General features: G+C 52.1%; 1 protein-coding gene across 7 annotated transcripts in view; it reads left to right on the forward strand.

Annotated features, from left to right (window-relative positions):
• The window catches only part of Arvcf (ARVCF delta catenin family member), a 49,404-nt gene that overhangs the window by 20,037 nt on the left and 9,803 nt on the right, over positions 1 to 19,564 (forward strand). For 3 of the 7 annotated variants that reach the window (XM_071617804.1, XM_027924290.2, XM_027924292.2), the window contains 4 exons: positions 8,680 to 8,906; positions 17,016 to 17,174; positions 17,366 to 17,892; positions 18,903 to 19,402. In XM_071617804.1, coding sequence (XP_071473905.1) covers positions 8,697 to 8,906; positions 17,016 to 17,174; positions 17,366 to 17,892; positions 18,903 to 19,402 — 1,396 coding nt within the window. In that variant the 5' untranslated portion in view covers positions 8,680 to 8,696. Of the gene's footprint in view, positions 1 to 8,679; positions 8,907 to 12,070; positions 12,187 to 17,015; positions 17,175 to 17,365; positions 17,893 to 18,902; positions 19,403 to 19,564 lie in introns of those variants that run through there. The other 4 variants (XM_027924293.2, XM_027924297.2, XM_027924296.2 and 1 more) reach the window with 3 other exon arrangements.

The raw sequence follows: 19,564 nt of genomic DNA on the forward strand, positions 1-19,564 counted from the left end.
AGGATTGATGGGGTGTTATTGAATAGTGGGTCTCCACAGGCATATCCTGGTGTCTACAGGCATCAGCAGATAGCACAAATGCCAATGGGGAAATCAGGACAGGATGGATGAGGTGGTGGCCTCTGTGGGAGCTGGAGAGAGCACTTGCTGACTCAGAGGTATTGCCAGGTTGGGGGTGGCCCATTTGCACACAAAGGGACAGATCTTTCCTGGGGCCAATGCCACCTCCTGCTGCCACTAGGACCTGTGACCCTCTACCAGTAGCTTAGTTAGCAAAGCTGTTGTGGGTCAGACTGAGGTCACTTGGTGAGGGCCTCCCAGGCAGGGAGCCCAGCATGTAGGGGTACTGCCAAGCGCCTCGTCAGCAGCAGTCAGGGTGAGTAGGGACCCTTAGGCCAGGACAGGGAAGGGCTCCAGGACTAGAGATCTCCTGAAATGTGGCCTAGCCACCTCTTGCCTCAACTGTGGAGTGGGATTGCAGATGGGGCTACCATGTTAAGGGGTGCCCAGGACCTGCATTGACCCCAGAGTTCTGTTTCTCTGACCCTGGATCAAGCCAGTCCATGGTGAGATTCCTTTTTGTCTAGACTTGTCCTGGGGTTTATGGCTCCAGCAAGTTTGCTACAGGCAGCACAGCTGGATGGGCCATGTTCTCCCCAGAGAAGGCCAGCAAAGTGAGGGTTCCCTACAGCAGGAAGTGCCAAGACAAGAGAAGTAGGAGGACAGTGAGCTGGGGTGGGGCCCAGATGCCATAACCAGTCCCAAACAGACCTGATGCCAGACCTCCCTCCACCTTACCTGCAAGCCTTGGGCTCTGCCTGCTCACCTGCCTATGACTTCCTACTTTCCAGTTCCCACTGGGTGAGTAGGGACCCTTAGGCCTGGTTTCCCAGCCCATCACTGTCCCTGTAACCAGTCCTAGGTGTTTCTCATCAAGCACAAGTTCCCCCTGCAAAGGTCTTTCCCATCATCAAGTAAGAAATCATTTCTTGTTAAAAGAATGTGTGAGAAAGTGAGTAGGCCCATAGCCTTTGTTGTATCTCCTGGGCTGATCCATCCCCTAATCATCAGGCATTCCCACCATGGCTGCTTTCGCTTTGCAAACCAGGGAAGAAAGGCTGGGCCAGGAGGGCCTCCCTTATTCCCCAGAGACTTTCTGGCCATAGGCTTCTAGGGGCTGCACCCCTACTACCCCTCAAAGGGGCTTTGTGTCACACAAAGACACTCTGTCCTTCCAGAGAAGCCTGGGTGTTGCCATGGTGATGGAGGGGCCTGGCAGAAGGGGTCCACCCACCGTCTGTGTGTGTGTGGCAGGGGGGTTCCAGGCCTAGGACACTGTTCACACAGGCTAGTGGCCAGCATGGTAACTATTACACCTGCCCAGCTATAGCCCCTCGGCCTGTCAGGACACTTGTTGCTGACTGGGCCTCAGTGAGGCCATCTGAATGTTAGTAGGAATGGGGTTCCCAAGCCTTGTGCTTGTTTGTGATTAGTCTCAGCCTTGCAGTGAGCTTCAGACCCCTCCTCAGGAATGCTTTTATCTCTACCCAACTCCAGAGTACAGAAAGGTGGGGCTCAACTATGTGCCTGGGACCTCATAACCCCCCACACTGCTCCTATCTCCTTGAGATGTGAAGATGAGCCATATAGTGCACCTTGCAGGCTGAATATTTGTCAGGGGAGGGAGTAGAGGCAATGGCTGCCACCATCACCATGCTTGATCCTACTTGATGAGACATCTTAGGGGACAAGTCCCTTCAACTTCCATGGGCTTTGTTGTCATAGATGAAGTAGGTAGTCTGAATATGTAGGGAGAGGATACTGTATGCTGGTAGCCCCCACACTTCTGTGCCTGGAGCTCCCAGCCCTGGGGCCTTAGGCCCTTAGAGTTGCCCCAGGTCAGTTGCTGCAGAGACCCCAGAGGATCTGGGTCCTTACTGCCCCTAGGTCTATCTGCAATTCAGGTAGACTTGGCTGCAGCTGGAGTCTAGGTCAGGCACAGAAGGGGCCAGAATGAGCACTGCCCTAAATCTCAGCCTAGGGTCCACCCTTGATCCCTATGTCCTCATGGAGATGCAAGTCTCAAGGAACAACAAAGACTCGAAGGGTGCAGTTGGCACAGAGATCAGGTATCTGTGGCATGGGATCCAGAAGTGGTTCCCTGTGGTTCAGGCCTCTTATGGAGGAAGACAATCACTGGAATACTCACAAGCCCCATCTGCTTACCCACCATGTCCTTGACCCCCCAGTGTGTCCTGCCTTAATCTGACCCTTAGCCTCCTGTGTCAGCTCTCCCATACCCCTTAATCCCCCCAGGACCTCCTGTTCATAAGCCCCTACCTTGGTCCTGGCCTGCCCTTGGCCTAGGGTGCCCACAAAGGGTTCACTTGCACATAGGAGCCCTTCTACATGTGATCAGCAAATATACTGGGTAATCACTACAGGGCGTCTCCCCTCATCCCACCCCCACTGTGGTCCAGTGTGACATACCTCCTCTGCTTGGGAAATCTAATTTCCACACTGAATCTGATTATGCCTCTTCTGGCTGCATGAAAATCCTGCTGCATCCCCCAAGCTGCAGGTTGTGGGCACTGCCCTGGCCCCTGGGGAACTTAATTTCCTGGCCTCCATGCTTTCTGGACATTTGTTTTTGTTTTTTTTCCACTTTCCTTTTTCTTTCTCTTTCTTTCTTTATTTGGTACCTGAATTGAATTCAGGGACACTTAACCACTGAGCTAAATTCCCAGCCCTTTTAATTTTTATTTTGAGATAGGGTATTGCTATGTTGCTTAGAGCCTTGTTAAATTGCTGAGACTAGCCTTAAACTTGTGATCTTCCTGCCTCAGCCTCCCAAATTGCTAGGATTACAGGCCTGTGCCACCACACTCAGCCTCCTTTCTTTCTTTTTTTTTTTTTTCCTTTTTTAATAAGATACTTTTTGACAACAATGATTCTTTTTTTAAATATTTATTTTTTAGTTTTAGGTGGACACAATGTCTTTATTTTTTATTTTTATGTGGTGTTGAGGATGGAACCCAGCGCCCTGCGCATGCCAGGCAAACGCACACTACCGCTTGAGCCACATCCCTAGCCCAACAATGATTCTTAATAAAGGCCAATTTAAAAAACATCCCTCTATGCCCAATGGAATCAGACACATGGGCTGGAGATATAGCTCAGTTGGTAGAAAGCTTGCCTTGCATGCACAAGACCCTGGGTTCAATCCCCAGCACCAAAACCAAAACAAAACAAAACAGAAAATAATCAGACACATGGAGATCAAGATTCCAGCTTCTTTAGTGTAAGAGCCATGTGGTCTCAATAGAATAAGCCCTGTAAATTGAACTTCATGCCCCATGCTGCAGACCTGCCCTCACCTGCACAGATTCTGCTTCCCAAAGGAAAAAGAGAAGATGGCAGAACCTCTCTGTAGGCAGGTGGAATCCACAAAGGAAGGGCCTGAGCTGAGCATGGTCATTGCCTTCCACCAAACCCACCAATCAAAGGAGCTGGGAGAGAGGGTGAGTGCATTCTAAGTCAGGTACTCAGGGCTATTCTAGTAGAAACACTTCTCCCTGGAAACCAGAGTGGTATTACCTGACCATTCCTTCTATCCTACAAACAATGAAGACTGTTAAAGAAAGACTCTTCCTCATCCCCTGGCCCCCCACATCTTCCCTTTTGCATGCTGTCTTGACTGCTCTGCACATTTTACATGACTGCAGTCACTGGGCACATGCATGCCATTTAGTGCCACCTGTCCGGGAGGCTCCAGGGTGGCTCAGCCATCATCATGGCCATATCCACCAGCTGGCAGAGATTCCATTATTGAAGTACAGCCTACACATTAGTGGTGTGTGTGGGGGGGATTCTTCCAGAGGAGTGGTTACTGAGCTCTGCAGTCTCCTTTCTTACTTAGGTTCTGACTATAATCATAGTTCATGTTCTTTGTAGGACACAGGCATGTGCAGAACTGTGTGAGAGTCCTGGAGCAGCCCCAGTACAAGGGACCCTCCCCACCACCAGCCACCACTCTGGCCTCAAGATAAAGATCATTGTATTCCTTTCCTGTGTATGTGTGTGAATCTTAACTCCAACCATGTTGTTTATGTCTTCTTCACTTTCAGCTGTTTTTTTTTCTTATTGATTTATTAGAGCACCTACAGATTAAGGATATCACTTTATTGCCAGATGTTAAAAATACTTGATTCTATCATGTCAATTATGTTTTGATATTCTGTATGCCTTATCCTTTTCTCTCTCCTCCCCCCCATCCCTCCCTCTCCCTCCCTCCCTCCCCCTCCCCCCCTCTCTCTCTTTGTCTCTTTGTGTCAGGATCTTGTTATGTTGCCCCAAGCTGGCCTCAAACTCCTGGGCTCAAGCGATTCTCTTTCCTCAGCCTTCCAAGTAACTGGGACTAAAGACTTATACCACTGTACTTGACTTTCTTCTGCTTTCTACTGTGGAAAATTACAAAGGCACAGAAGTAGAAAGAGGAGTGCAGTGGGTCCCACATGCCCCACACCAGCCTCCACTGTGCTGAAGTCACAGTCTAAAAGTAAACCCAATGCTTGTTATTCCAGCTAAAATGCTTACTGCATGTGTTGTTCTTAGAGGTGTCACTTCCTAAAAAATGACCATACTATTTGTTGATTTTTTTTTTTTTTAATGTATAGAAATGTTTTATTCTAAGTCCTGCTGGTTCATCTTTCCTTAGCAGTTTCTGCCATTGCTTAGAGACTGAGAACAGCCTTCCCCTAGCACTGCCAGGCACCCCATGGTCTGCATTGACTGCCAAAGACCTTGTAGTCCTGGCCTCTGGCAAGAGTGGACTCTGCCCGGTGTGAACCCTTTACCCAAGTCTGTACTTCTTTGCCTTATTCCCAGATTGGGCACAGTGCCTATCCTTGGGGGTTGACCAGAAATTATCCCTGAAGCTTCGGGCACCGTATGATCCCAATAGGGGCAATGGGATAATGATGGGTCCCCAGAAGGCCTGGCCAATAAATTAGGGAATAAGTCTCTTGTGGGGTCGGGGGACAGAGCTCCAACAATGTCCTAGGCAGAAAGTATGGACTTGTATACCACTGGGCTTGAGTTCAACTCCTGCTACTTTACTTTCTGGTACCATGTGCTTCTCCTCGAGATGGCCAGAGTATAGAATGGGGAGTGGAAGAAGGATTGATGTCACCAGTTCCCTCCTGGGTTCTGATATGTGGCTGGCAAGAGCTGCTGCCTACTCTCCTGCTGCCCTGACCCTTAGGAAATTCCTCTAATTCCTCAACCCAGATTGGACTGGGGCCCCATAATTTGATTTTCCAGAGCAGTGCTTTGGCTGGACTCCTTCTGAGGAGGAATGTCTGGGTCAGCAAGAAGACGTAAAATATTGGATTTTGGTTTCAGGGGAAACATTCAGATCCTATCCTGAGGTTTCTCTGATGATGTCTTCTCTTTCCCAACAGAACTAGCATTGACCACATTTGACCCAGAACATGTGAGACTGGGCTTCCTCCTTCCAGTTGTGTTGCAAGCTTTTTGTTACACACCTGCCACCACAGTGCCCTATCCATTTGATCAGCTATCTATTCACTTATTCCTTCATCCCCCATCTATCTAGCTTCTAATCAGCCCATCTGTCTAGTCTTCTTACCCATCTTTTTATCCATCCACCCACCTGATCCATCCTCCCTCCACCCTTCCATGGAGCCTTCCTCCTCTCATACAATCATCTCCTCATCCTCTTGTGCACACACCTGTTCTCTCACTCATTTATTCCCTCTTCCATCCAGCCTCCTATTCTCCCATCCCTCCTTCTATCCACCTACCCATCCATCCATCCATTTGCCAATCCATCTACTTGTCAAGTTATCTACCATCCCCTCATCCATTTATTTACAACCCACCATAATCCTACTTGCCCATCCATCCTTTCACCCATTTGTCAAACCATCATTCCCCTACCTGCCTATCCATTGCTCCATTCACCTGTCAGTCTGTCCGTCCTCTGTATTCCCCCACCTACCCATCCATCCATTTATGCTTTGTCCATTTCCCATATTCACCTGCCTATCCCTGTATTCACCCATCTATCTCCCTCCATCCCCTACCTGCCTGTCCATCAGTTCACCCATTTGTCTGTCCTTCCCCCTACATTCCCATCTGTGATTTGCTCTTCCTTCAGTCTCCCGCTTCCAACTTGTGTGTCCTGGAGTCACTTGTTTTTCCACCCAGGCTTCTCATGCAACTCCCTGTCCAGCAGCATTCTGAGACCATGGGGGAATGCTCTTAGCTTAATACTAAACACTCAGCCAGTATCTTTTTTTTTAATATTTATTTTTTAGTTTTAGGTAGACACAATATCTTTATTTTATTTTTATGTGGTGCTGAGGATCGAACCCAGTGCCTCATGCATGCTAGGCGAGCGCTCTAACGCTTGAGCCACAACCCCAGCCCCTTATCTGGTGTCTTTTGTGCTGGGACTAGGCAGTCACTTTTCTTTTATAATTAAGTTTTGCAACATTTAATCTCAGCTCTGACCTTACCAACCCGCCTACAAGGTTCCTAATGTTTTCTGGTCTGGATATTCGTGTTCTTTCACTGTCCTGATGTATGGTCACTCCTGGCGTGCCCAGTGTTGTCCCTGTCATTTATAATTCACTCTGTGGGTAGGCACATTTGTCATAAAGTGGCCTCCTGTTTGGAAAATGTGAAACTGATTATGGGGGTCAAGCAGGAATCTTTCTCGGCACAAGGAGAGAAGAAAGCTGCCTCCTGCCCACAGGCCAGCAGTTGTCCCATGGATCCTGATCATTGCTACCCACATGCAGTGTCCTGGTCCCTTCTGCTTCTTGGCTCTAAGTCTCAGCTGAGATGGGCCAACTCAGCAAACAAGACATGGCTGAGGACGTGGGTTGTCTGTCTCCTCCCAGGCAGGAAGACTCCATACCCATCTAGCACCACTCTTTGTACCACCAGTCTCAGTTTATACTTTCATAAGGCCTAGTGTCTACGCCTTGACTGGGTCTGGGTGCTGGAAGATGTGCACAGGACAGAGTACTCCTTCTTTGCCTGTGCTGTGCTTTTTGGTGGCCAGAGAATTGTGCCTCACTCCCAACCCCCTCTTCCCAGTGGGGCTAATACCTTTCCCAGCTGTAATGCCATTCATTCTCAGGGTATGGCTGATTTAACAGCTCCTATCCCCACACTAGCATCCCCACAAGGTCACATTGACCATTTTATTTATGTGACAGGAGCTGGGGAGATGAAGAGCAGGTGTGGGGACTTATGCTGGTCTCTTGCCCTCAATGGGCCTTGGTTTCTCAAGTGTCATGGTGGGACTAGGCCCCATAGTATCATTTCACCTTTGAAATACACTATGTCCTCAACTCAGCCATCACTGATGTGGCCCAGCCTAGCACTGGCCCTTCCTCTCTAGGAGCTCTGTCCTTGCAGCTGGCTCCATCCAGGCCAGTGAGTAGCAGACCTGGCCCTCTGTTTGTGTCAGTCATTGTGTGTGGCATTCATACACAGGGGCCTCTATTTTCTAAGTTCAGGTTCTATGTTGGTGCAGGGGTAAGGGGTCTAGCAGAATTGGCCTTAGTGGGCTGTGTGGGACCAGCCAGGAGCAGACTCCAAATAGCACTGGGCATCAAGCCACGCACCAAGCTCTGGGCACTGTGGCCACATGGTTGTACCCTGCCTGCGGCTCTGAGCCTGGGTTTGAGCTCTGCATACTTGGTCTGCTTTTCATTGCCCATGAAAAACAAACACACTGGTCAGCCAGAGAACAAGCAGCAAGGAAAAGTGCTGGCTTGTCACTGCAAATGCCAACTCTCCATTGCCCCTGCTTGTTCCCCTGGGGCTCTGGGCCCCATGGGGGCAGTGCTGAGCCAGGGGCTGGGTGGGCCTGACCTCCCCAAGTATTGGGCCTCAGATGTTTGGGCCTATGCCCTCTCACACATAGGCCACTTACAGGCACAGAGCCTCTAAACTTCATGTAGCCCTAGCCAGAACCTCAGCAAGGCTTTTACTAGATTTTCACTTAGCCTTGTGAAACAGATACTGCCCCTATTTTAGGCTGGGATGGCTGCAAATGGAGGCTGGACAATAGTCCTTGGGCCAGTGTTGCTGGGAGCTGAGGCAGAGGTCACTTGCCTAGGTGTTCTGGGCAACTGCGATAGTAGACTGGCTTCTTACTCCCTGTCCATTGGCTGCACCAGCTCTGGCCCACTAGTTGTGTGGCTACAGATAGTCCCTGACCCTTTCTTGGCCTTGTCCACTGTTATAAGGTGGGGCTGGGGTAGTCCCATGAAATAGGGATGAGCTGGTATATGCTGTGGGCCAAGGAAATAGTGGACACTCATCACACCAGCTCTTCCTGCCCATCCCAGCAGTCTCTAAGACACTCACAGTCCATGATTCTGCTGGACCTGGTAGGAAGCAGAGGAGCCTGGGTCAGAGCCCCAGGCCTCACTGGGAGTAAGCCAGCTGCTTCCAGCCGGCCTGGGATTAATGACTTTTAATTTAGAATTTAGTCAATGCAGCTTTCCTCCAGAGAGCTGAATGTTCTGGTCTGGGAGTGAGTTGTATGATCTGTGAGTGGGATAGGCAAGAGGCCTGTGATGGCCTCATCAGGCCACTGTTCCACACCACTCTTAGTTTGCTCTGCTTTGCCTGCAGCTGGCTGGCACCCTATCATGGAGGACTACAATGTACACTCAGCTGCCAGCATCTTGGCCTCGGTGAAGGAGCAGGAGGCCCGTTTCGAGCGACTGACACGGGCACTGGAGCAGGAGCGGCGCCATGTTGCCCTGCAGCTGGAGCATGCCCAGCAGCCTGGAGTAGGCAGCAGTGGTGTGGGCAGTGGGCATCCCCTACCAATGGCCTGGCAACAGCTGGTCCTGCAGGTAACAGCCCACTGACTGGGAGAGGGTAAAAACAGCCAACTGGGGAATCAATCAAAGAGTCCTAGCAAACCTTTGATGTATGCAATGGCTTGTTATAAGACCTGTTGAGCTTTTGGAGAGGAAAGAAAAGATCCCAAGGATGTTGGCTAGCCACTTAGGTATGCTAGGCACTATATGAATGATGTTCAAGATACAGTTTGACCCTGAGATTAGCACACTCCACTGAGGGAACGCTCAGGATTCAGTGGATAGGATCTGATCTTGGCAGCTCTTTGGGCAGCTTGGTGACACTGAGGGTTTTGCCTGTTCTGGAGCCTCCCTTCCATGATTTTCTTCTTCATTGCATGCACTGGTAGGTCAGCCCCAGGAGAAGGCTTGATTGAGGTCCCGGGCTCTGTCTACAGCTCAGAGGGTGACCTGGGAACCTCAGTTTCCCTGCTGGCCATTGCCCTCAGAATAGGCTTTAGGCAGCTTCTATCCCCAGAGGGTCTGAAGCCCTGTCTATTTCCTAGCCAGTGGAACAGATAGGGCTCCACAGGAGTCAGACTTCCTAGACCTTCCCAACATCTCCCTTACCTCCATGGGTCATGAGGGTGGAATGAGGAAGCCCAAGGAGCCTATAGAGTCTGGTGACAATCTGCCTGTGTCAGGCTGAGGAACTTAGGGCAAGTGACCCCTCCCTGAGCTTGGCCTTGCTTGACAGTGGCCAGGTGATGGTTCTTTTGTCCACTCATGAGATCCACTCATATAAAATGTATGGCCCTGTACAAGTACACAGTCAAAGTCAAATACATGTCTTCAGAATGCCCCTAACTCACTGGGGAACTCTTCCTAAGCATCTGGGTCTGAGTGGTCTCGGGCAGGTGGCATAACCACCCACAGGAGCCTGGGACTGAGAGGAATCAGTATGAATACAAGAACTCAAAGAGTTCCAAACCTCAAGAGTTCCAAAGGGTGTTCCCTAAACTCTAGCAGGGGAATAGAATGCCTAGCTGAGCCACATGGGGACAATGGCAGCCTGTGACCCCAAGGCTGCTCCTCAAACACCAGGCACTCAGTCTATCCCTCCCAGCCTGGAACAGGCTCTGTTCTACAGCTCACAGATAAGTAGTGTGGGAGGACAGAGGGCATTCAGAGGGTCGATGCTCTGGCAAAAACATGTTCCCACAGTCTGGAATTGCCCTGGCCTCCTGGGGACTGAGCCTGCATGACCTTAGGCCATGACCTCTCCTCCACCCTGCCCTTTTTCCTTTGGCTGGGAGCAGAGACAACATGTGTTCCCAGGGCTGTAGCTGGACTGATTAGGCTGATGGGGACACAGAGAAGCATTGGATTAGCCAGACCCAACTGCCTCCATGCCAAACCTACTTCTCAGATTAATCCCAGCAGGAGGTGCTGGGTGAGCTATCATTGAACCTCGGGACAGAGCTGGAGTTCTAAAGCTGGCAAGACAGGTAGCTGGGGGCCAAGACTATGGAACCAAGGCTAGAAGTTACTGCTGCTGTGTCTCCTGGGATTCTCCATGTCTTGGCTGCCTGCCCTTCAGACACTCAGCCAGAGCAGGGCTGATCCTCACCTAGCTGGGAAGGGTACCATGAAGGCCTGGCCAGATGGGCCATTGGACCTGCCTTGGGCTCAGGCAAGATGGCCTGTGGCTGGGGCACTAGCAACTGGTATATTTGGGGAGAAGACCAAATCGGCCTTAATTCAGGATCGGGGCCACATTCCCTTAAAGCAGTGTATACTTCTTACTGGCCTGGGCAGCTATGAATGGAGGATGCAGTAGGCCAGTGGTAAAGTCAACCCACTCCTGTCTAGGTAGGGAAACTGAGGCTCAAAGTGGCACATAGTGGACATTGAAAGTGCTTGAGCTTACTGGAAGTATAACCTCTGTACATGGCATATTGTGGAAGCCAGGGGTGGTATGAGGCAGGAAGCTCAAGCCTATGCCCCTTTCTTGCAGTACCCCCAAAGCCTCTGTGGGCTGGCCCCAGCTCTGTTAATATCAGAACCTGGTTTGTCATTCATGATGCAGGAGCCATTGGCTTGCCTCTGTGGGAAATGATCCAAGAAGGTCGCCATCACTGACCCTCTCCTGAATTTCCCTCCCCTTCACCTAAGTTTCCCCCAAACAGAGTCAGACTCCTTAGGTGTGGCTGCTTGGGGGCTCCATGGGATAGAGAACCCCTAATTGGCAACTCTGATCCCCTCACTTCATCCACCACTTCCCAGTAGATCAGAAACAGAGGGTCTGAAGCCAGCTCAGCCCCCAGGACTTTTTCTGAGGGTTCAAGATCAAGATATTAAGTTTTTTTTAGGGTTGGATTTTGGTTTGGTTTGGTTTGGTTTTGGTACTGGGGATTGGACCCAGGGGCACCTAACCACTAAGCCACATCTCCAGCCTTTTTTAATTTTTTATTTAATTCACTAAGTTGCTGAGGCTGGCAATCCTCCTGTCTCAGCCAGTCGCTGGGATTCTGGAATTACAGGCTTGTGCCACCACACCTGGTAAAGGGATTAAGATTTTTACACGAGGTTACCCAAGAGTTGTTCTCCTGCCCCAATATTTGACCCACTCTGACACCTCAAAGGGTGGGAAGACACAGGGTCTCTTGATGGAAAGAACTCAAAACATAAAGTAAGCCTGTGGAAAGACCTTTCGCCAGGTCCCCATTGAGCTCCGTGGGAGGGCCGTTCTTGGAAGCCCATCCTGGGTAGGGGCTAGGCAGAGGGCTGGGACTAGATCTGAGAGAACTTGCAGCGCTAACAATGCTTAACTACTGTCTCATTGGCCTAGAAGGGGAAAACGGAGTCATAACCAGGATAAATGGATTATGCCAAAGATGCTGGCTTTTGAATTCAGTTTTTCCGTCTGTATAGGTGGAAGGGTGTTCATTTGCTGAAGTCCAACCGAAGCCTAGGAAGGACTTGGCTAAAGTCACTGGGCTGGAAAATGCCACCCCCTGGGGGAGGGACGAGAATTCTGACCAGCTGCCAGGGACCTGGGGACCACCCGGGCCTATCCTGGCTGCAGAGCCCCGCCCCCGACAGTAGAATGCCGAACCTCGCCCCACTCCTTTGGCTCCCGCCCCGCCCCGCCTGGGCGCGGCCCCGCCCGATTGGCTGCTCGCTGTGACCGCCGCCAGATCCGCCCCCACGGGGAGCGAGTCCGCTGAGCCCAAGCGGCAGAGGCACCGGAGCCGAGCCCGGTGTATCTGCCGCCGTCCCTGCAGGCCTGCGCCCCCAGAACCCCGGCCCGATGCCGGCCGAACTCAGACAGGTTGGAGGGAACTCGGTTCCGGGCGGGGGCCGAGGGCACCATCCTGGGGCCAGCCCCACCGGAGGGCGGGGCGCCGGCCTTCCCGGGGAAGGACCCGCTTTTGTTACGCTGAGCTGCTGGCCCAAAGCAGCTATTGTCTGATCTCCCGGCTGGACTGCGCGGGACCCAGGGCCAGGCGGGGTGGCAGGAGTGAGCACACTACCCTGGGTTTGTGCAGAATGGGTTGGGGCCTCTGAGTCTCCAGAACTAGCGCGCAGTATCCCAAGGCAGGTGACCCTGGGTTCAGAAGGAGCCAGGACCTGACCTGGTTGGGTGTATCTCAGCCAGCACCAGGATAGGTGGTGGGGTAACCGGGTAGAGGGCCAGGGCCTCCGTGAGTAGCCCTTCTCTGTGCAGAGGGAGGCTGACTGAGTCTGCAGAGGGAAGTCCAACCAGGCCTCCTGTTTCCTTGGGGCACCCTCCCTTTCCCTTCCCTCCCCTCTCTACCCCTGCGCAGACTCCTACTCTGGGGACCTACGAAAGAGCTTCTGGAGCTTTAATGGAAGCTCTGCCTCAGCAATGCTCATGAGAGGAGGGGTGGAAGCTGGTCCTGCCCACGTGTGGAGGCAGGACGGGTCTCAGAGGAAAACGGGGCTGGTCGCCTCCCAGTACTGGATAGAGTGGAAGGCAGGTGAGCAGCCTGTACTGTGCTCAGAAGTAGGATTCAGTAATAGTTGGGGAAATAGGCTGAATAGAGGAGCAACCCCAATAAGACCCTTTGTGGTAGGAGGAGTGTCTCCCACAGCCAGATTTCTGCCTGTTACGCATTTCTGGCTCCGGGGGTCTGGCTACTGACTGATTCAGAAACGGAGGGATTAGGGGGGAATTCGTGGGTACAGTGTAGCTGAGGTCTAGGCTTAGGGAAGCTGGGTTAGGTGACTGGCTTGCTCTCCCAGCCTGCTGGACACCAGATTCCCTTGGCCTTTCAGCCCACTTGTCTAGGGCCACACCCTGGCAGGTATATTGCTACTGTGGAAGATCAACCTTCAGCGGCCATGGACACCAAAGGAGAGGGTACTTTGTGGTGGCCAAGGTCTGGATGCCTCGTGGGAAATATCAGCCTGACTTGTCCTGTACTCCACCTGGAAGTGTCATACTGAGGGATTCAGAACTATTATTTTTCCAATTTTTTATCCATCCAGGGGTAGCCATTGCTTGCCCTCTGGAGACTTGGCCCAGGAGTTGTGGTCTCTAAGTGTACATTCTCACCTTAACCTGTACCCAGCAGACCTTGCATAGGGTGGGCAGCCCACCTCTGCAGTCTGTTCTTCATGATACAGACTGTGAGTGTGTATCTATAAAGTTCATAGACCTTTGAGCATTGATCTACATCTTGCTTTTCTACCCCCTATGTTTCTTGTATCTGGCTGCATAGATTGAACTGGCAACCTGTTTCCGGAATCTCTGTATGAGGAAAACAACCCCCAAAGAGGCAGACGCCTCTTGGGGCCCAAGGCGCTTGTGCTGTGCTCAGTTGTGTCTGCAGGGATCCTATTGAGAGGTAGTGGGCGGGTCTGCCTCATCAGACACTCTGGCCTCTTCTACAGGCCCAAGGGAACTCATAGGAAACCCCAGATCTGGGCTGCAGCCCCTCTCCAAGCCAGGCCCAGAAGCTATAGACCTACTGCACCATAGATGGGAGAGCCCCAGGATGAATGTGAGCCCCACAGAACATGGTCCTTCTATGAGGTGAAAGGAATAAACCAGGACCAAGGAGGAGGTGACAATAAATGATTGGCAGGACATAAGGAGTAGGGGAGGAGAGGGGTGTTGTGTCCAGCATGGTGCCAATGTCTGGGCTGTAGAGGGGAACAGCCTAGAATCAGGTCTAGGACAAAGGTAATGTGAGGCTGCAGGACAGGGTTCCCTGCAGGCCAGTCTGGGCTGACAAATGTGAATCGTAGAACCCCAGAATAGGACATTGGAGCCAGTCAGGGAACCAGGCACCCCATTCAGCCCCCTTTGTCAAGTGTATGCTGGTCATTAGTTCACCATCCTATAGATCCACCATAAAGATGTTGGAGAGGCCTGAGCCATGGAGTTAACCTGGACATCCCTCTGCTATAAGCTTCAGTTTCTCTATTTGCTGCCAGCTCGGAGAGTCTGTGGCTTGGTCCTTGTATGTTGAAAGCATATCTCGAGGTCCCAAATGGGTAAGGGTCTGGATAAACCAGTGGAAGACCTGAGAATACAGGTATTCTAGCATATGCCTCTGAGAATAGTAGTACTGTGCACTTTGAGTGCTCTTAGAGGTGCCACAAATTTATATGTTCGGACCTGTGAACTAGGCTGGGTGCTCATATACTTATGGACCTGCACATGTTCCTGCTTGAGGAATCAGGTACATGTGTCTGTGCATGTTTCCAGATCCCTGTCTGTGTGTGCCTAGGCATGTGTAACAGGGCTGGGCTTTTCCTTGAGTGCCAGCTGACTCATGCTTCCACCTGCCTGGATGAAGTCATTGCCCATTTTTAGCTCCCTGAGGTCATTTGCCAGCAGGGACTCTTGGGTCCTTGGGATCCCGCTGCCTTGCTGCTGATCCCCAATGTTAGTGGTGATACTGCAGAATTACCACTGATGGCTGGGGGCCCTTGCTTTCCTAACTCTTTCACCCTAACTCTGCACTGTTAGACCCTCACCATAGCCAACTTGGGAGGAGGAAGATAGGCCACAGATTGGTAATGAGGTACCACAATGTCCTTCCCTCATCTCCCAAATTCTGGGGTCTCAGCTGGCAGCAAATAGGTAAACTGAAGCTTATGGTAAGGAAATGCCCAAAGCCATTCTGTGGCTCAAACTCTGGAACATCTTTCTGGTGAGTCTGTGGGTTGGTGGGCTCATGAACAGCATGTACTTGGCAGAGTGAGCTGATTGGTATGTGCTCAGTTCCCTACTACCTAGCTAGGGAATATGAGCTCTTCTACTTGTGTTTAATGTATAAAAATCTAAGAGGCCATATATGACTGGCAACAGTCTCCTCAGTCTTGCTCCTCCCCTCTACCTTGTCTCCAGGAAGGCCACCCCTCTTTCTTGGGCCCCACACTAGAGCTGTGACTAATCTCAGGGCCCTGCACAGAGTTTGAAGCCTGACACGCAGTTACCAGATACACATGGGGAAGCCCAGGCGCTAGAAGGGATAGCTGCCCTGTGCCTACTTTTACTTTAGAACCTTCCCAGCTCCCCATTGCCCTTGGGGTAAAAGCCCAGGCCTCCCTCTCAGCACACTACCAATTGTCCCCACTCTGGACCTCAATCTGTTTCTCTTCCCTGGGAACAGGGTCTCTTCTTTCTGGCCAGGTCCCAGCAGACTTTCCACTAAGACTGGGCTGGTGGCCATCAAGGCCTTGTTCCCAAGAGGTAAGGTGTCACTCAAAGGATTCCTTCAGATAAGTGCCTGAAATCCCTTGGCTAACAATAGTGAGGTTCTGAGTAAACTTTCTCCCCTCTGCCAGACCTCAGTTTTCCCATCTATAATCTCATCTCTTTACCTTTTGAGGACCTGCTTCTAGGGGAGGGGGGAGTGCATTCTGTGCTATTGCTCTCCTCTTTCTCTTGATCCTGAGGGATGTACTGTCCTAACATATTGGTGCAGGCTCCTACCCAGACCTCTGCCCATATGCATTAGGGCCACTAGGACAGGGCCCTGATGTGAGGCAGATTCCTGTGCCAAAGATCTCAGGAGGAAGGCCCTGAAAACAGCCCTGGGTATTTTGCCTTGAGTACCTCCCAAAATGACACATGCAGCCAGAGTATAGCTCTGGAGCCAGGCAGGTGCAGTATGAATTGCAACTCTCCCTGGACCTCTGCTCAGGATCTGTGCAGGCCTTAAGGGGCCCAGACAGGGAGCACATTCTGTGAGGCCTGGGCCACAGAGTGAGGCATGTACTGCTGACTTGTCCCTGGCTACCCGGGAATGTGCTTCCCATTTGCCCACCCACAACAGTTTTGATTTCAGTCCCCCTGCCCATCCTGGTAGATGCCAATCCCTGGACATAAGCATGGTGGAGCCCTGGGGTACATATGCCCAAAGGCAGATTGGCTTGGGTCTCCCTGCCACTCAGCAGAGCAGAACTGGCCTGTCCTCTTTCAGCTTCAGCTTCCCCACTGGCAAGTCCAGCTATTTAGCACATGGATCTCAGAAGGGCATAGTCTAGAGTTGTCCTGCCTAGAATTTCACTGTTGTGTGCCCCCTGCAGGGTGATGGTAAGGTGACTGTAGTGCAAATCTACTATCTCTGATCTCTGATATGACATCTAGAATCTCTGTCAGCTGGGGGCACCAGACATAGGCCTGAGGTGGGGCCAGACCATGCCTTTAAGAGTGTCTAAATTGGAAGGATCAAGGATATTTTGGTGCTTTGGACTACAGTACATTCTGAGAGCTGGGTATTTCTGTCCTGTGAGAGCATCTGGCTGGACTTGACAGGAGACCAGGAGTGGCCACAGGAGACAGACAGTGCCACTAAAACTGTGACCCCCAATGTTTATGCATTTATGCATTCCAGGCTTCTGGAGTGCTATAGGGAGGAGGCTGCACAAAACTTTGAGGGTCCAGCCAGGAGTAACTAATGATGTCAGGAGGACATCCTGCATGTCCTATCTAGACCTCTTTAGGCCTGGGAAAACCTGCAATAGCCAAGGCATTGAAGCTCAGAGAGGCCTGTACCTCTCTAAGCTATTTATTTGCCAGTGGAACCAAAGGAGGCCCTAGGATGGGGAACCAGGCACCTACACTCCAGGGACATATGAGCAGCAGGTCCTGCCCCCTGATATCTGCCTCTTTTCCCCCAGGAGCAGAGCCCAGGGAGCCAGGCATCACTGGCCACAATGCCGGAGGCACCTGAGGTGCTAGAGGAGACAGTGACAGTGGAGGAGGACCCTGGTACACCTACCTCCCATGTATCCATTGTCACATCTGAAGATGGTACAACCCGGCGCACTGAAACCAAGGTATGGCTGGGTGCAGATGTTAAGAAAGCAAGCCAGGAAGCCCATAGCTCTCCCTTTGTGATGTGGGCATGTGAGCCAGCCCCTTAGGGGCCGCCTGTTTGGGTGGAAAATTGAGGCCACCCTGGCTCTGCTAGGGTACTGTCCAGGTCTCTTGGACTGCCCAGCTCACACACTACCGGCCTATCCACCAGGTCACCAAGACTGTCAAGACAGTGACCACGAGGACAGTACGGCAGGTGCCTTTGGGCCCAGATGGACTCCCCCTGCTGGATGGTGGCCCTCCACTTGGCCCTTTTGCTGATGGCCCTCTGGATCGGCATTTCCTACTGCGTGGTGGTGGTCCAGCAGCCACACTCTCCCGAACCTACCTCAGTAGTGGGAATGGCTTTCCTGATGGCCTTGAGCTCCGTGATGGCCCTAGCTATGGCAGCCTGTCCCGGGGTCTAGGGGTACGGCCCCCACGCACTGGCCCCCTTGGCCCAGGACCTGGTGATGGCTGCTTCACACTGCCTGGCCGCCGGGAGGCCTTCCCTGTGGGTCCTGAGCCTGGACCATCAAGTGGTCGTTCCCTGCCTGAGCGCTTCCAGGCAGAGCCCTATGGCTTGGAGGATGACACACGCAGCCTGGCCGCTGATGATGAGGGTGGCCCTGAGCTGGAGCCCGATTATGGCACAGCCACACGGAGAAGAGCTGAGTGTGGGCGGGGCCTTCGTGCCAGGTGAGCACCCCATTCCATGTGGCTGCCTCCTTTGGAAATTCTACCTTCTCTACCCAAGCCATAGAATACTCCACAGTCAAGCTGCCGGGGCTGAGTTAGTCATGCACACTTTAGTTTGGATCAGCCTTGTCTCTTCTCAAGGACAGCAGCAAGGACAGACCCTGAGATGGTAGATGTTAGTCTGGACAGGAGAGAAGCTGGTGACAGTGCCAGATTCCTGCTTTGTTCCAAACAGATGGCTGTTAACACCAAAGTGCAAGAGATTCAGGGTGTTACTCTGAGCTCAAGGTCCCAGACTATCCCTGTGCTTCAGTCTCTCCCAGGTACCAGAATAATTAGAACCCATTGCCCCTAGTCCTTCCTGTCACAGCCTCTGGTTCTGTCTATATGCCTTATATGTGCAGAGTGGGAACATAATCACAGCCTGGGTCTGGATTTTTTATGTGACCCTAGGTGAGTTACTTGACCCTCCTAGCTCAGTCCCTACCCTGGGAAGTGGGTTTGATGAGAGCCCATGGGGCTACTGAGAGCAAAGGATATCTCATACTCTGAAGGGCTAGTAGCCTGAATGCTCTTCAGATGGTTCTACTAGAATGACCACATGAAGGGAAAGTCATTTACTTCCCCTACTTCCTGGTACTAGCCAGATGATCTTACAAAATGGGGTGAGATTTCCCACTCACTATCACAGAAAAATATTACATGGAAACACATTTAGTGCAGGATTGGTGATAGGAAGTGAGCAAACTCCCCATCCCCAGTGGCCTTTGGCTGGGATTTGGCTCTGTCATTGACTGTGAGTCAGTTCTTGCTTGGTCATGACTTTTGGAATGGTCAATTCTTGGGCATGACTTTTGGGACCCACTCCATGCTCAGTACTGAGATATAGATTCTGTCAGCCCAGCCCTGCTCTGGGCATTTATAGTCTTCTGGATACTGTGATGGGTAGCTCAGAGGGTAGGGCTGGCAGCGGCTATAAAGATGTTCACTTGCCCTGCTCACCTGAACAGGGCCTATGAGGATATAGCAGATGATGCTGGTGAACTGACCGATGAGCGGCCCCTGTACCCAGCAGCAACGGCACCACTGGCCCAGCCAGAGCGGGGCAGTCTGGGCAGCCTGGACCGGGTGGTACGTCGCTCACCCTCAGTGGACAGTGCCCGCAAGGAGCCACGCTGGAGGGACCCTGAGCTACCTGAAGTGCTGGCCATGCTTCGGCACCCTGTGGACCCTGTGAAGGCCAATGCAGCTGCCTACCTGCAGCACCTGTGCTTTGAGAATGAGAGTGTCAAGAGACGTGTACGGCAGCTGCGTGGACTGCCACTGCTTGTGGCACTGCTAGACCACCCTCGGGCCGAAGTGCGTCGCCGGGCCTGTGGAGCACTGCGCAATCTCTCCTATGGCCGTGACACCGACAACAAGGCTGCAATCCGGGATTGTGGCGGTGTGCCTGCTCTGGTGCGCCTGCTGCGAGCAGCCCGTGACAACGAGGTCCGTGAGCTGGTCACTGGTGAGTGGGACCTGGTCATGCCTACTTCCCCCAGGAAGAAAAGAGAGCAAGGCTCAGCCTGCAAGGGGTGAGGCCACCTGGGGGAGAGCACCCAGGAGGTCAGGAATTCCAGCTGCTGGGACTGTTTGCCCTGGGAGTGGGCATCCAGCCCAGATGCTGTGA

This window comes from Marmota flaviventris, chromosome 1, assembly GCF_047511675.1.
Source record: "Marmota flaviventris isolate mMarFla1 chromosome 1, mMarFla1.hap1, whole genome shotgun sequence".
In the NCBI taxonomy this organism is placed as follows: Eukaryota; Metazoa; Chordata; class Mammalia; order Rodentia; family Sciuridae; genus Marmota; species Marmota flaviventris.